This window comes from Onychostruthus taczanowskii, unplaced genomic scaffold (genome assembly GCF_017590055.1).
Source record: "Onychostruthus taczanowskii isolate IOZ18803 unplaced genomic scaffold, ASM1759005v1 scaffold29, whole genome shotgun sequence".
Classification (NCBI taxonomy): Eukaryota; Metazoa; Chordata; class Aves; order Passeriformes; family Passeridae; genus Onychostruthus; species Onychostruthus taczanowskii.
Window position 1 is genome coordinate 6,906,580 of NW_024500239.1, and position 17,472 is coordinate 6,924,051.

General features: G+C 39.9%; 1 protein-coding gene across 1 annotated transcript; it reads right to left on the reverse strand.

Moving 5' to 3' along the window:
- Nucleotides 1-9,538: 9,538 nt before the first annotated feature.
- Nucleotides 9,539-16,799, reverse strand: BLOC1S4 (biogenesis of lysosomal organelles complex 1 subunit 4). The gene is made up of 5 exons (XM_041408179.1): nt 16,559-16,799; nt 16,164-16,235; nt 14,915-15,016; nt 14,076-14,210; nt 9,539-10,524 (listed from the first exon to the last, which is right to left on the reverse strand). The coding sequence occupies exons 1-5, from the start codon at nt 16,769-16,771 to the stop codon at nt 10,426-10,428; spliced, it is 621 nt and encodes a 206-aa protein (XP_041264113.1). The 5' UTR covers nt 16,772-16,799; the 3' UTR covers nt 9,539-10,425.
- Nucleotides 16,800-17,472: the final 673 nt, after the last annotated feature.

Here is a 17,472-nt window from a genome sequence, read left to right on the forward strand (position 1 = left end):
TTTTATTACTTTAACATCATCTGAAAGTTCCACACTAAAGAATATTACTGAAGAATATTATCAGATGGAAATTTAGAGGAGGTATGTACACTAATAATTAAGAATGCAAACAAGCCTTTGAAAATAATAGGAGTGATTAAATAAAAGCCACTGCTAGTGACAATTTTCAAGCTGTAAGCCATTAATATCCTTTTACCAGTTTCAAGCAGTATCAAACAAATGTGAATATGAACAAACAGGATTTTCCATTTACTTTATGATGTGCCAAATAACCTCCAAATCATGATTCCTTTACACAGAGAAAATATTAGGATGACATGGGTATTATCTAATAGTGGACATAGGAAACTACATTACAGCTACAGAAATGCCCTGTGCAGTCAGAGGAGTTCATATGACCACATCTACTAAATGTTTCTGGAAAAGGAGCAAGAAAAGGTACAGTGTGGACTGACTAATTTTTAATTGTTTCATCTTCCTGTTAAAAGGAAAGCAGAACACAAACAGCTGGCTAAGAAAAGTAACACTTACCTAGTAAAGACTGGTGTAAAAAATATTCTTTCTGGAAATAGGCTATAGAGCACATGAGAAGGAAAAATGAATTTGAAATGTGCATGAATCATTACAATCAGGAAGTTAGTGATAACTCATCTGCAGTAGAGCAATTTCATCTGCATCCTGAAAATCTGTGGCTAAAATTTTAGACTGACTGGGCCATTCACATGACAAAACATTCCTCATTCTATTCTATCTTCCCTTTGCTCCTAACAAAGCAAATCCATTTCACCTGCCCACATCAGCCACTTCTCTTTACCTTGACGTGACTGACCCTAATGCACACAGTCTCATAACCTCCCCTGGTGCCTCCAGATACTTCCCTTCTTTGCTTTCCTGTCTCTTCTGGAAGCTTTCTGCAGCTCTTTTGCTTTCTTCCGTGCCCCATGTGACCTGCTGCTTGCATTGTGACTAGCCCTGGGTAGCCACAGGCACTCCTATGGTGCCCCACAGGCTGCCCCAGGACTGTGGACCTGGCAAGGCCAGTGTTGGAAGTGGCAGTGTGGATTTCTGGGCTCAGCTGGGATTGTGCTGCTGCTGCTGCTGCCTGCTGTCTCATCCAGCTTGGTCTTCACAGCCATGTGCTGACAGCCTTCAATATTCCTCCAGGACACTCCACCAGCCAACCATATATGGCTAAATCTGTAGAAACTCAGGATTAAACAGATGTCTTTTTGATAGAGCAAGGTGCCCCAGGCAGATCCCACGTTACCTGTTGCATTCCCAGAGGTCTGCCTGCACACAGCTAAATACCCCATTCCATCTGGCAAGGGCACCCCCTAAGCAGGGCTCCACAGCAGCTGTGTGCCTGTTGCGAGTGCCCCAGTAGCATCATGGATTTCAGCCTGCACATTTCTGCTCCAGCAGCAGCGGAAGTGAGGAAGTAGCAGCCAGCCAGCTGCTGCCTGTGCAGATCCCCAACTGCTGGCAGGCAGGTTCAGACACATATAAAGAGGCCTGAGATGAACTGTCCCACATGTGCATGCTCTGATGGGTCCAGTTGATACAAATGCCTGTCATCACCAATGTTTTGAGTCATTATCCATTCATAGTTGGCATCTATCAGGTACAATTAGTTGTCCACGCAGACAGACATTTGACAACACTGTCACGCACAGGCCCTGCCAGTAAGGTGTGGATGCATCCCATCTTGCTTTTAAATACAACACTGAGCAGTTTCTCCACAAGTCAAACCATGCAGACAAAAAGTTTGTGAGAAATTCTAAATGTAACAAATTTGTTTCTCCCAGATATCCTTAACAAGCAACACTAAGGCCCAACAGTATTTATATGACTATAAAAACATCACACAGGAATAACATCATTTATAGTTACAAGAACCACGAGTAAACTGAAAAATTATGCACAAAGCTATCAGGCAACAAGAAAACTGCTGATTTTTAGAAATGTAAATGGGAAATGGGGCAATAAATGATGATAGAATATTTGATAATATTCTTCCTCTTGCACTTATGCCAGGCTTTGCTTCTGGGCTCTATATTGGTATTGCCATTTCACCTGTGAATTAAGCCATGTTGTGCAGCAGATAAAAAAAGGCAATTTGAACACAGCTGGAGATGTTAATTTTTCTTGCAAGACAAGATACTGCTTTTTAGTTTGACCATAATGCTCAGTTGCTGAAGAAAATGTTACTAACTGAGCTGGAAAGGCGAAGAGTGCAAAAGTAAGGCTATACCTCTTTTCTAAGCACTATGCTGTTATCAGATGGCCACATCCACAAAACTCTTACACAGAAAACAGCAGACTGTGATTGCAGAATAGTCACTCACTTCAACTTCTTCCTACACACTGTGAGATAAAAGTAGCGCGTGATTAATCATCATCATAGAATTACAAAATGGTTTGGGTTGGAAGGGACCTTAAAGATCACCTAGTTCCAATCCCCCTGCCACAGTAGGGGTTGGAACCAACAATAGTCTCAAAGGCTGGGTTCCAAGCAAAGGTTTGGGGAACTAAATGTGTGAGTATTGTTTCCCAAAGGAGTGTAGCACAAGCCCTGCTGCTCTTTCGAGAGGCCCAGCTGAGATTTTCCAGGATCATCCAAATGTCTGAGAGTAACAGTACGCTGATCTCACCACAGCAGGGCACTGAAATGCCTCCTTCGGACTTGGGATGCTCCTCAACAAGGCTCGATCTACAAGGGTTCTCACTTCACAAAAGAATCAGCATGGATGCTCTCAACTAGCTCAAAGCAGGAGCCTCCATAGGAAATCCCACTTCCCACCTGTCCAGATGCTCAGAGTGCTTCCCCTCCACCCTACCAGGGAGAAAAGGGGCTCCGTAAGAGGCAGCTCAGTCTCAGGATACAGAGGAGTTAAAGGAAAGAGGGGGAGAAGAAGGTACCCTGGACAGACTTGACACAAAGAGGGATTTGGGAGGACTTAAAAGAGAGTTTCTGTCATTTCCTCGAAGCGTTACTTCTCTCCTTCAAGGCTTCAGTGGGCTGAATAGTATCTGGAACATGCTTCATGGGCTCTCTACTTCAGCACAGCACCTCAGGTTGAGTTTAAACACTATTTTACCAGGACTACTGCTCTGTAGCTGTGATAAGAAAAGGTAAATGACAGTCCAGGTGAGCACAAATACACAAAAGGGTCAGGCAACTAGGCCAGTTGCTGACCTCCAGTAGTGGTGTAGCCACAGAAACACACTGACCGATGCAGTACCTCTATTTTGCTTTCTTGTGCATTGCCCCACAATCTACTACTTTTTATATCTGATCCACATAACCTTTGTTTTAGCAAAACCTCATCCTACTGATTGGAAGTAGCTCCTGCTTAACAGCCACAGATTTAGCTATTACATTAAAATATCCTTGTACATGAACCACATTATGAGTCAGAAAGTAAATTTGAGCAGTTACTCATAAATGAGATCACACAACTCTGCTAGGTCCTGGAAACCATCAGTTTAAACATTCAGAACAAGATAAGAAAGCACATCTGACATAGGGAAATAAGTAGAGAAGAAACAAGAAAAAGGCAGGTTGTGGTACTGTTTAAACCTCTGATTTGCTTCTGCCTAAATTACATGGGTAGTCCTACTTTTCTGATCTCAAATACGATATAGCATTAGTGGGAAAGGATCAGAAAAAAAGCAGCAAGGACATGGAAGCTTCATACACAAAATAACAGGGCTTTAGCAATCTGCTCCTGAGGAAAGCATCCCTGCCCATGGTGAGGAGTGGAACCAGATGATCTTTAAGGTCCCTTCAAATCCAGGCCATTCTGTGATTCCTCAGCCAACGGAATAAATAATGGAAAAGGAAATTACACATTACTATGAGAGGATGAGCAACACAGATGGCTCATGACTGTTGATTGTGTCCTCCAGTACAAGAATTAGAGGATATTAAAAGAAGCTTGTGGGAACAGGGTTCAAAAATATTAATGTGGGATGCAACAGAGAAGGTGCTTTGGCAAGGAGATTTTATTTTTGTGCACACTGCCTCTTGTCCTACCAGTGGACAATGCTGAGAATTTCTTCTCTCCCTCTCCTCCACTCCCTACCTTCAGGTATTTATACAAATTAATGAGATTACCCCTGAGTCTTCTTCAGGATCAACCATCCCAGTTCTCTCAGACACTCCTCACAGGAGATGTTCCAGTCCATTAATTGTCTTTGTGGACCTGAACTGAACTTACTCCAGCTAGAAGGTCTATGTCTACCTCTCCATCATCTCCTCTCCAGCAGCTTTTTTACCTGACATTTACATCAGGCTTTTCACAATCCCCACAATATCCATAATCAAGCACCATCACATCTGCATTCATCCCAGAGCTTTGGTTCAGTCTTTTTACCCCTGCAGAGTGGTGTTTTGCACCCTGGGGCTATGACTGAGCTAGCAAGTACTTCAGCACAGTAGTTCAGGTTGATTTGTAGCTTAATGTTTCATTGAGTTGCATCTTGGCCTAAAATGAGTGCAGGGCCAGCAGCATGGAATGAATAGCCAACAGAAGTTGCAGCAAGTCAGCTAAATTCCTGAGCAAGTCTCTGGCTGTATTAGTCCCAAAAGAATCCATTTTACACCCAGAGGTAGTCCCATAGTGCAAACCAATCAGAGACAGAACGCTATTCAAGATGGGCACTGGTTCTCCTATAACCCTGCTTTTGCTGACCTCTTTCTGTTATTGAGTTTGTCCTCATAATTTCATCCAACTCACTTAGCAGAATCTTGACTTCTCTCAGATACATGTAATGGTTTGCAATGGCACTGCTCATCTATCTTGTTAGCTAACAATATCATACTTGATTTTTCTTAGGCAAGATTCCTCTGTCATTACTGCTTTGTGTTGTCCTTCAACTACAGAAACACAATTAAATTCAGGAAAAGTCAAGCTCATAAATCCAGAAAGAAAATACAATTTTTGTTCAATTATATTGTTTAGTATTTTTCCTCCCAAATATTTTTTTGCTTAATAATACACTGGATTTTAGATGCAACAAGCACACTTCCACAAAAGTTCCCAGCAATCTCTGACACCAAAAATAAGGGCACTGTGTATCACTAGCAGATGAACCATCACATTTTAGTTGATAAAATATTGCTGGAAGCCGGCATCTGAGCAGGACACACAGACATCTCTGTAATGACGACAAGGTTATTCCCAATACCTTATTTCTTTCCTGTTCTTCTTTCCCTCTGTGTTTCCATACAAATTGCAAAGCCTTCCCTGTAGAGAAAAGGGCTAATCAAAGACACACGAAGTAAACAGATGTTAATTCCACAGCAGGCATCTCCCTGGCTGTACATGGGGACACACTGCCAGGGTAAGTGCTTTGCTTGCCTTCTCAGGGGGATGGCTGGGAGTAGAGGAGGGTCACCCCTCACCCTTGTGCCAGGACATCAGTGTGGGGCTGGGCTGTTTGGCTTGGCAGGACTGATTTTTAGCCAGAACAGTCCAATGACCTAGCTAGCTACCTGCAAGTCCTACTGCTTTTGAGAAAGAGGCAGTAATCAGAGGCAGTAACAGGAGCCTAGTCCAGACAAACACACTAGAGCTGGTCCACAGTTATAGCTCCTCCTAAAAATATGTACTTGGGAAATGTGCACACTGGAGGGGGAAAAAAAAAGCTCCTAAACTGTGAAAAAATAACATCACATATATACGTCATGTCTGTTGCAGATCTCCATTCTTACCTTCCAGTTCAGGGATCTTGCCCTCATCTGTTGATGCTGCTCACAGCTCTGTCACCACAATTTCACACCTTGGCACATCCCCTGGCTTATCTCCTGGCTATGCTACTTTATGCCTCTTCCATTCCTGCATAAGGCTCTTACCATTCCTTTTTTCCTTTTCTGTAATTTTATTTTTATGAATCAATCAGAACCAGCTTTATTGCCAGTCTGCAGTTCTCAGGTGCTTCTGTCATATTTATCTGCCAGCCCTCAGTTTTAATGTCCTAGGATTGTGGAAATTTCTGCTTTTGTTTTTTCTTAAGGTTGCTTTGTTTGTAAAGAAACTCCTAACAGTGTCACCTGTAAGGAACAGAGGGCAATTAATTTATTTTTAAATAATATAGGCTATTCTCATGAAACCTACAGCTTCTGAAACAGTGGGAGATGAGAATTGAATTGGATATTTATCCTTCTTTTCTCAGTGAGTGCACTTTCCCCCCATGAATTCTGTCCCTTTGTCTTTTCACTCTGAGCCCTCTGATGAAATCCTTGCTAACATTCAGTTCACTTTCTTAGGTCTGTCAGCACATTCATATATCTGTATTTTCAATATACTTTTAAAATATACTATTTAAGATCTCATATAGATAGCACATTGGAATGATTATTAATGCAACTTTAATGTATTTTTATCACTTTAATAATCCGCTAAAGAATCTACAGCCAATATTAAAGCTGGCAAAAATGAAATATCATTTTGAGTCTTCCATGTGAGTTTTAGACAGGATATTTTGGTTTCCCTACCATATCCTTCCGTCTGACATAATTCCAAAGACATTATTTAAATTTTCCCTTTTCACAGTCTGTATCTATAGGTGATTGCATTATGTCTGCCTGGCATTGTACTGTATGAGCAACACCTTCTGTCCCCCTTTTTTCTGTTTTGCTTGTTCCTTAGCACTTTTAAGACATTGTGTACCATTCACATATCCCTTACAGTTTTTCAAAATCATAAAAAATCACCAGCATTAAAAGTTTGTGAGTAGATAACATCAAGCAAGAAAATCAAGAAAACTCCCCAAATCCCTGAGATCAGCTGGAGTCTGTACTACCATCTTTAGGTTGTACTACCACCCATCGGCATGAAGCAGAATCAACAAAAGCAGCAGAGTGGACAAAGCCTCTGCTCTGCTGCTGCAGCACAGCCTGCCACAGCAGCTCAGCTCCTACAGGGATGGGAATCCCGGCAGCTGGAAACTCCTCATCCTGATGGATTTAGCTACAGTGGCTAGAAAGACACCAATTCCTGTTATGGTCCTCTTTGACCATAGCTGTATCTGACAGGGATTTTGGCTTTTCAATGATTTTCTTGGTAGCTGGTCCAAGACCAATTTCTTTTCTACGAAAAGTGAGGTAGTTTAAAAAGTATTCGCTTAAAAACATTTTTTTTTTTTTTAAGGGAGCATTATTTACCAATTCCAAATATAAAGTTCTTTTCACAGACGAAGGTGCAAGCTATCATCCTCTCCCTTCTCATTCTGCTAGGTCTTTCACTCAGGATCACTCTTCACAGCTTTAGCTTGTTACTTAATGCTTAGTGTTGTAGGTAAAACTACTTAACCCTGAAGGTTATTGTCAGCAGAAGTAATGAAGTGCCACAGGTCTTTATGTCAATGCAATCCAGTGCATCTTTAAGTAGTTTATCTTATTTGATCAGATAAATAATCAAACCTGTTTGTTTTCATTTCAGTCATCTGCATTCTTCTGTAATTTCTTTGGGCTTTGCTGCAGTTGCAGCACTGCTTGACTGGAACAAAATCTGCTGGTCCAAAAATAATTAAATGCAAATATCAAACTTTATGTGCTGACTTCAGGCACAGTTTATCATATAAATAAATATCTATGTCAGACAGATGATGCTGATTTTTGTCCAGGAGCTATGGAAAGTGTAGGGCTCTAACATTCAGTCCAACCCGACTATGATATAACCTCACTGTGAATATCTTGTGAATGCAGCTTCTGTGACATATTGACACACATTGTACAGCAAACAGATAATTTTTAGAAAGCTGCATTAGTTTCAATTAGCATTAGGCTAATGCTAATTAACATTGGCCTAAAAGGTACATAACTACAGGAATATAAAAACTTTTAGCATTACCTTTGCTGGGATTGCTTTAATATGTTTGCTTAATAACAGAGAAGAAAAGTAAGCTGTGTATGTAGACTCCTTTGTTGCTATTAAACATTAGCTCATTTCATGTGCCTGATACCCAACCTATAGCAGCACAACACAACCACATCTTGCTTTACACCAGTTCTATATGAAGAGTTCTCATGCTAAAAACAGGTGATGCAGCCCCATAGTTACTGGCTTGTATCTTGGAACTCAGGCAAGAGGATAAACATGGTGTAGGGAAAGATGCAAGCAGAGCCTTCTGGGGCTGTGAATATTGGTATCAGTGGATTTTGAGATTCAGATTTTGTTTACAGCTGGCAAACCCAATAAATACTGAACCTAATTCACAATGTAGATATTATTGGTTTTACACTAATACAAGGTAACAGCATACAGAATAAAGGAATATTCTATTTCTTTACTGAGTGTGAACACTTGAGATGTTTTTTACACTATTTTTGTGAGGTGAGACTGACCATGAATAAGGAGTCAGCCCACAGCAGAGTGCATTTTATCAGTATTATGAGAATGCCTTAATTTCACAATCATGACCTTAATTTCATAACAGATGAACAGTGGCCTTGGTATTTTGTACCATGTATTTTTAAAAGCCACAATTTATTTATTTATTGTCTTTTATAGCATTTCCTTAACAAATTTCCCATGTACTGCCCATTATTTTCAGTAATAAAAATATTTTGGAGAATTTCCAACATAGAACTATACTAATTATAGGAACTGTCTGATTTTTGTTTGTGGTGTGCCTTGAAGATACAGCTCTTTTTTTTTTTACATACAACAGTTCAACAAAAATGCCCACTTCAGGATATATGAACTTTCAGTCTTATTAATATGAACAGTATTGTGTGAAAATATTCAGCTGTATAAACTTGCTGAAAACTTTATTAAAATTTCAAACATCATCTGTTTAAAAGGAATTGCATTTTAGCTCCACAGAGCAGGGGACAATGTTATTTGAGAAGGTGATTCATTTAATTACAAAGTTGCTCTAAAGATAACTTTTTTTTTTTTTTTAATATACCAGTGTTAGTATGTTTAAGAGTACTTGACTGTAGCCTTCTGTTGCTACACTGTGTTATTTTATCAGATATTTATGCATACACTGAAAGGCACCAAGCCTTTTAGAAATGCAACCGTTGCTCCAGTGGAACATCTGAATAATGAATTTTTTATGAAAACAAGGAGGATGGGAGGGGAACCCTGCTTCAAAGTCATGTCTGTTTCTTTCTGCATGTTTATGTGATTATTTTCTTATGTTAAAATTCAGGTAAGTTTTACATTAGAACTACTTTTGGAGCCAACTAACTTTGACTTGAAAATCTTTGTTTTAAATTTTAATAAATGTTGCTTCAGATACTGAAGATGTTTAGAACTCAATCCCTGCTGGTCTTTGGAGACAGGATCTATTAATATATAATCTCTGCTCCACAACTTCATACCTGCTTTGTGCATGCAACATGAAATCTAGAGAAATATTGTTTCTCTAAAGTATTCCTCCCATACTTAATTTTGAGTATTCTAGTGAGTTACACTGGCAACAGAGCAGCAGAGGTAAAACTTGTTCAGAGGAATACATCAATTTATGATTAACATCTGCTAGGTTGGTAAATACTGTCTGGTGAAATGCAAGACCACAACAGGGGTTAGCCAGCTATTAGTTTATTGATAATATAAATTGCAATCAGCATGGGAAGCTCAGTATCCACAGAGAGTTGTGAAGGAAAAGCAATCTGGTCAGGTGCCTGACTGAGGTTCAGTCCAGGGTCATCCCTCTCCAGCATAGATTCTTGTTCTTTTTGACAGCAGGTTTTATACATCTAGATCTCTCTCTATATATATACAAATTTATTTCATGCCCACCTGGTTACACATCAAACAACACAATGATGCAATAATTAAAAGCTTGGGTCACTGTGATCTGAGGATCATCAGGGGCAGGATGTTTGCTTTGTGAACTGGGACTACATCACATAGATTGAGCCATGTCCTTGATTTCTTGATGATATTCCATGTCCTGCCCCTGCAACAAGTACACCCCAATGTGGTACATTTCTCTGTACAAACTGCAGGGACCAGGCTTAAAACCTTGGAATAGATGTGAAACCTTATGCATAGTTTTTCTTTCACCTCAATCAGCACATTATGAAAAAAGACAAATAAACCCTCATCCTTGTGGTATAGCTATTTTACACTTGCAGCAGCACAGATATTTATGTGTTAAAAAACTTATATACAATTGTATGTTTCCTATTATTTCCATTATAAAAAAAAATGTAATGCAAAAATATTCTTAAATTCCTTCCCTAAAATAATCTGAAAATTTACATGGTGTTTTAAGAAGGCTTTTGAAATAATGTGCACAAAGAAAGATTACCTGAAAATATTGCCTGAAGGAAGACAATGAGAATCAGAATGGCAATATGCCATCAATAGTGCTTAGAAAATGCAGCTGTTCTGAGGATGGCATTCCTTTTGTTCACTTGGCTCACTCTATTCTGGCTGATTCATATCAAACCCAAAGCAAAAATCATCAGTAAGGTGCTTCATTAAGACATGGAAAATAGTCTTCAGTCTTGAAGAGGACTGGAGGTTCATAGAGGGTCTGCTGCTGTCGTGAGGAAGACGATTTCTGCAAATTAGAGAAGTTTATTTTTCGCCTTCTTCATAAAGCATTCTAAAACAAAGCCTGCAGAGCTAAAATACAGAAGAAACACCTTAAAACTTATCTCCTTAGTTGAATGAATTCTTAATCATAGCTCAGATGAGTCCGGCATGTTCCTAATGTTAGTGAAGAGACACAGCCATTGACCTTTGCCATTCCAGCACCTAAACAGGACCCAGTCCTGGAACACATACAATATGCCAGCACTGCAGGAGCCAAACTATACCATCCAGCTGATGGGAGAGTCACTGTAACCTTCATCCTTTCCAAGCCATACACCTTTACCTTTTTTGCTCCAGCCTTCGAATTCTCCTCAGCCGCTTTATTGAGTCAACTCTGGGCCTAGGTTCTCATTTAGTTACTCAAAAAGTCTTCCTACGGGAACACACCTAGCAAATTATCCTTTCAAGAAGGTTGCTGCTCCTGCTGAGCTTCTTCATATGACACAATGTTAAAAATAATCTGGTAGTGGACCAGAAAAGAACTGTTAAACTGTTTTTCAGGGAAGGTGTACATGTTTCTTTTAAATATTAAGTGTACAATGTTTTGCTGTATCGAATGGCTCACTGAAAGAGACAACATCAAGGACCACTAGTGACTACTGTGTCAGCCTTGCTACGTGTGCATAGTGCTGCAACACAGCGCAGACACAGGGTGTTTTTAATGCCTGACATTAAATAGAATGCTTGAAATCAATATTTCACTCATTAAAAGTTCTTTTCAACTAATAAAAAGATTTTTATGAACTATTTGGTAGAGCCCTGTCAGTCTGGAATAAGGAAATTAGCCTTCACCAATAATAAAAGTTAAAAGTACACCAAATATCATTGTTTGATAGTCTTGGAGTTTAGAACGGTCTTACAATCTCAAAATGAAGATGTAAGTAACCATACCTACAAGACAAAGTGGAAATTTCTCAATATTCAGTTGAGCTGTATACTTGTACTCCATAAGAAGTAAGTACATATTCTCCTGCTATATACAAAACTGATGATATATTAAATTATGTCTTTAACATTACAATGCCATTGATTTCTGTAAGTTTGTTTTGCCATTCAAGTTCCAATGAAATTAAAAAATATAAACAAAGATCTGATCTATAAACACTGTATGTTATCAGTGTTTCCATATCACAAAATTTGTCAAATGTAAAAGGCCCCTTCAAAATCAAAGTTTCTGATTTTTAAAATAATTTCCTAGTCTGTACTGTCCCCTCAGATAACAACCTGCAAGCAAGGTTACAGGTTTTCTGTAACTCTTGACATGGATTTAAGATGCTGTATTTGCCTCTGTGCAAGAGGAGGGCAATTTCAATCCAGTGAGGAAATTTATAGGCAGGCACAGCAGCCAAAATTGCCTAAGCACACATTTATGATCAGTTATTTTTGCAGCTGCTTAGCAGATGTTTTTACCTTTTGAGAGTCTACATTCTTAGCGATATTAGAAGCCTTATATTACTGTTCTTTACACTGCCTGGTATTCACAAGGGAAGAACTTTGGGCAAAATCTGAAAGGGAGATTATAAATACACATCTTGAGAAAGAGAAAATACAGCCTTTGTGTAAAAAAACAGATACATTTAATTGGGAAGAGAATGAGGGTACCTGAGTAAATTAAAACTAGCAGTAAAATGTGAACTACAGCTACAGTGAAAATCATGACATCAGAATAACCTTCTTTTCCAAACATGTATTTTACCACTGATGTATTGAGCCAGTTAAATATCAAGCAAGTGGAGAAATCTCTATAGGCATTTTCATTCACACATGCTTGTGTTTACTACTGGAAGTAGGTATTTTACTGTGCAACACCCAGAACCATCGAGGAACAGTAGCCTGTCTTTTAGTGAATCAAATAATGCCAGTAAGTTCTGAGTGTTATTTTATTGCTATCCATAATCAAACTAAAAAACCACAGGAGATGCCAGGTTCTCCCTCCTGACACGTTGAAAGATTTTCTACTTTTTAAATTGTGGAAAAAGTGCTAATTTGACAAAGTGTTCCCATACAACACTAAAAAACTTCGAACTAGCAAAACTTTCTTTGAACTAGCAAACTTTTCAAGTGAAGACTGTAATTCCTTGGTTAATAACTGTTTATAGAAAAAAAAAAATGGAAAATACTGTTGAATATTCTTCAAGGCAACTTGTGCAGGGTTTTTGTTTTGTAACTGGCCCATAAAGTGCAACTTTGTGTTGTTGTTTTTAGGGGTTTTTTAAAATAAAAACTGACAGAACTCTAAACTTAAACACCAAGGAAAATGAAGGAATGAGATGAGAAATTAACTAACTTAAAGACTGCACAGTAAACAGCAGTGAAGAACAAGTCACTTGAACTGAGCCTTAACAAGACAACACATGTTCTTTTTATATATATTTTTTTTCTCTGCTGCCATATATGCTTGGACGATGCAGGAACAAAAATACCTCAAAAAGCCACAACCTTCTTCCTCTCCCCTTCTATAAAGCTATTTTTTTCATCATTCTTACCAGAACACAGAAAACTGAGTTAGTACAGAATGAATATACTAAAAGATAAAACAATCTTTGAGTTGACAAGATGTAAAAGAGACCTTGAACTGAGCCTTAAAAAGACAACACATGTTCTTCTTATATATATTTTTCTCTGCTGCCATATATGCTTGGACGATGCAGGAACAAAAATACCTCAAAAAGCCACAACCTTCTTCCTCTCCCCTTCTATAAAGCTATTTTTTTCATCATTCTTACCAGAACACAGAAAACTGAGTTAGTACAGAATGAATATACTAAAAGATAAAACAATCTTTGAGTTGACAAGATGTAAAAGAGTAGAACTTACAAATGGTGTACTACTAGGTGATGTCAAGAAGCATCAGGAATTCAGGTGATTTTTTTTTTAACCAAAAGATTATTTTGAACCCCAGGCACAATGCCAGTTTGGTGTTAGGTAAGGCATCTCTGAAATATACCAGAGAGAGTGCTTCAAGCCTTTTGTAAAGGAACAGTCCACAAGGAAAGATGGAGAAAACTGCATCCTTAGAAAGCTTACCAAGGTGGTAACACGATTATCCAACTGTGTGGACTGAATACAAATATAAACTTTATTTTAAAAATACTGTGCAGATTAGCTTTAATTTTCTTTTTTGGTAACATTTGTGTCGTGATGCTATCAATGCAGAAGGATCCTTTAGCACTGTTACCTGTACAGGCTCTTCCTACTTGCTTTGCATACCACCAGAGATCAGAGGTACTTCGTGTTCATTATGTGCTTGTTTGTGTCCTTCACATTCATTTCTTTGTGTGCTCAGCCCTATTTTGCAATGTTACACAAATCCTTATAAGAAATTAAATGTTTAAGTTTGTTTTTTTTCCCTTTTTTTTAAAGAAGCCTGAGAACTCTGTAAAAAACCTAATAAAGTATATTAAAAATGTACAGCTACATTCATACACATGTGCAGCAAACTTATTATTATTTTAATCATCTGGTCTAGTAAGCAGAGCAACTAAGCTGGTCACATGGCAGCAAAACTTTACTTACATTAAGGAAGGATGGCATGCTGATTGTGTGCAAGATTTTCTTGAACGTGCTTGGAAAAGCTCCAAGGTCTGTTTCTGCCTTTATGACCCGTTCTTCCAGTCCAGCTACACTATTCCCAATCATTTTCACAAAAGCCTGGTACAAAAAAAAAAAAAAAACAAAAAAACAAACCCAAAATAAATATGACACTTTCCCTAACAAAATAAAACAGGACTGTGTATTGCAAAACAGTGGTGAAAGATCCATGGCTTAAATGAGGAGTGAAAAACTTCATGCTCAATTTCCCTTCTGCCTACAAGTCCATTTTAATGCTAGAAATTACTTGAGATACTTAAAAGGCTGAAAACCAGATAAAATATAATAAAATAATCTTCCTTTTCCAACTTACCTTTCAAATAACTAACTCGGATTTTTCAGAATCTGCCTTTCTACTACCTACCTTTCTACTACCAAAAGAAACACCAAGGATCTGAACCACAGGCTTGAAGTTTTATTAGGGATCAAGAGATCTCTCATTCTATTTGTTTCTGAAACTTTGAAAGCTAACACAAAAAAACTGCCTTGCTTCAAACAGTCAATGAACAATTTCTTTTTTTTTTTTTTTTTAAATATGTTACAAAAATATCTAAAACACATCTGGAATTCCCACAGTCCCCAGAAATTCTTCATAAATGTAGTCCTCTTTATTAACCCTGAAGTACTGAACCCAGCATGGACATGGAGAGCACAACTCACCTGAGTTCACTCCACATGTGTACACATACACACACAAACATGCAGACACTGATTTTTCCTTCTGTTAGGAAACAAAATGCATCTAGAGGACAGCAAATACATACCTCTAGTTTGTCAATCTTCCTATATATCTGCCTCATCTCTGTAGCTTTTGTGTAAATTTGAGGTATACTTTCATTGACAACTTGAGAGGAATCACTTCGAATCTAAAGACAATGCAAAGAAATAATACAAAAATCAATGAATGAAACAAAATATTTAGTAGATTTTATTCTGGAAAATAGAACTGTGCTCCAATGAACAGCCTAAAAATTTAGAGTTTAAAAATACTGGAATAAATTAGTATAAAGACACTAGATTAAAATCAATACACTATAGCTTTTTTGTATAGTTTCTAAGTAACTCTGAAGTAAATGTATTTTGCAGAGACTAATATTTACCTTTATACTTATATTAAAGGTAGGCTAATACAACCTCTTCTGAAGTGATATACAACATTTTCTAAGACACACTAAATAAATATATTAAGCTAAAAAATTTGTCTTAAGTTTTACTACCTGTACTTTTCCTCAGGTGTGTTAAAAAGTCAGGCCACAAAAATCTTAGTTTACTGGTATTAAAAAAAATCCCAAACCTACAACAGAGTTGTGCAGGAGAACCATACGTGCTACACTTTAAAAGACAGCCTATCTACCAGTACAGCTTACAGGAACTTTCCATTCAATTCCCTCATCTAACCCTATGAGAAAACTGAAAACAAAGCTGCCTTTCTGAAAAGAGGGTCTCCTAAAGACAAATCTAGCTTTGGTGGTTTGGCAACTCAGATTAGATAGTTTCATTATAAAACCAACAAAGGATGTCTTTATATATTTTCAAGAATAAGCAGAATAGAAAACTGTTCTTTTAAACAAGAATACAAATACAACTACACAAATAGGCAGTTAGAAAATATTTCTTCACTGAAAGGGTTGTCAAGCATTTAAGCAGGCTGCCCAGGGAAGTGGTGAAGGTATTTAGAAGATGTGGCACTTTGGGACATGGTTTAGGGATGATTATGGCAATGCTGGGTTAATGGTTGGATTTGATGATTTTAGAGGTCTTTTCCAACCCGAGTTCTATATGATTCTATGATTGTATAGCTATATGGACACATTTTGGTCTGACATGAAAGCTTGGTAGTTTTCATCCATGAGTTACCTGATTATCAAAAAAAGTCATCTAATTATCAAACGTGTTTTCATACTGGAACATGCCTAGACTAAAGGCTTCTCTCTCTCCGTGTCTTACTTACAAAGCCCAATTAAACTGTGTTTAATCTGACTTCAAAAACAACCACATCCAAGTTATACGTACCATATCCAGCATCCCTACGAATTCATCCACCCTGGTCAGTAAGTCTTCTAGACTCTTGTCTAAGCTTTCTATCTGCAAAACAGAGGTCTCTTAAAGTGCTTGAAAACACACACACACATTCACAAAACCCCGGCCAGTCTCACAAACAAGACCACCGAGTACTCACAAACAAGACACCGCTCAGCCTACAGCCAGTCCCACAGAAATCCCACAGGCTTTTCCCTCTCTCGGCTTCTGTTCGGCGCAAGGGACGCGACCCCCGGCAGGTCCTGTCCTGCACAGCCCCAGCGCAGGAGCGTGTCCAGCTCCAGAGGGCTGCGCTCCCATGGCACCCATGGCAGCCCTTCCCTGTTCCCAGGAGCTGTGCGGGACCCCCGGCCCGGTCCCTCGCCCACCTGCTCGCTGAAGAGGCTGCGGTCGGCGAGCAGGTACGCGGAGTAGGCGGCGGCGGTGGCGCTGAGCGACGCCTCCGAGGCATCTTCGTCCTCCGCTTCCCCGAGGCCGGAGGCTCTGCTTTGGCTCTGGGACACGTTCCCGCTGTCCGCGCCGGGGCAGGCGTCCGGCAGCTCGGCTCCAGCCCGGTCACCAGCGCCGGCAATCGCCGCCATCCCACCTCCCGCTCCCACCGGGATGCGCCGCCCCTCACATGACCGGGCGGGCCGGCGCAGCCGCGCTGCCGGCAGGCGAGGCGGGAGCGGCCCGGCCCCGGCACTGCGAGCGGGCGGAGCTCACGCATCGCCGGTGCGCGGGCAGGGAATCGCGCTTGGCTGGAGGAGTTTCAGGCTCCGCCGCCTCCGAGCCGCCCCTGCCCTGGCGCAGGGACAGGAACGGGGCTCCGTGTGCGGGAGCGTTTGTGGAAAATGTAGCCTTTAGCGAGGGCTGGCGTGCCTCTGCTCCCTCAGCCACACACCCTCAGAGCCCGCTCGGCAGTTTAATCCCACTCCCGAAGGGACCCCGGCCCGCGAAACGGGAGAGGCTCAGCCGCGTTTCCAGGCGGATTCCTCCCGTTACGGCGTGAGGGGGGAAGGGAGCTCACTGCGAGTGTACAACATAGCTCCACCTGCGGTTACGGGGCTCTCAAAATAGAAGCTGGGTTGTGTGTGTTTATTTTCCCTATGAAGGTGCTGCACAAAATGGTTGCAGGCCTTAAAAGTTATTTCACAAAGTGTTGGATCCAAGGCCGACACATCAGCAGCTGGCTGTTCTCAGTTTGTAATTTGTACCTGTGTGTGAAACAACTTACGCTTCCTCCCTCCTGCGATGAATGGGGTGGAAAGTTTGGACAGATTGTACCAGGACGCTTTCCATG

Bases quoted from the DNA above. Each gene is read 5' to 3' on its own strand.
- BLOC1S4 (XM_041408179.1), bottom strand. From the start codon at position 16,771: ATGGCGGCGATTGCCGGCGCTGGTGACCGGGCTGGAGCCGAGCTGCCG. The intron at 16,236-16,558 runs GTGGGCGAGGGA...TCTGTTTTGCAG, and splicing joins GCAGCCTCTTCAGCGAGCAG to ATAGAAAGCTTAGACAAGAG. The intron at 10,525-14,075 runs GTAAGTAAAGTT...TCTAATTTGCAG, and splicing joins GCATGCCATCCTTCCTTAAT to AAATCGTCTTCCTCACGACA.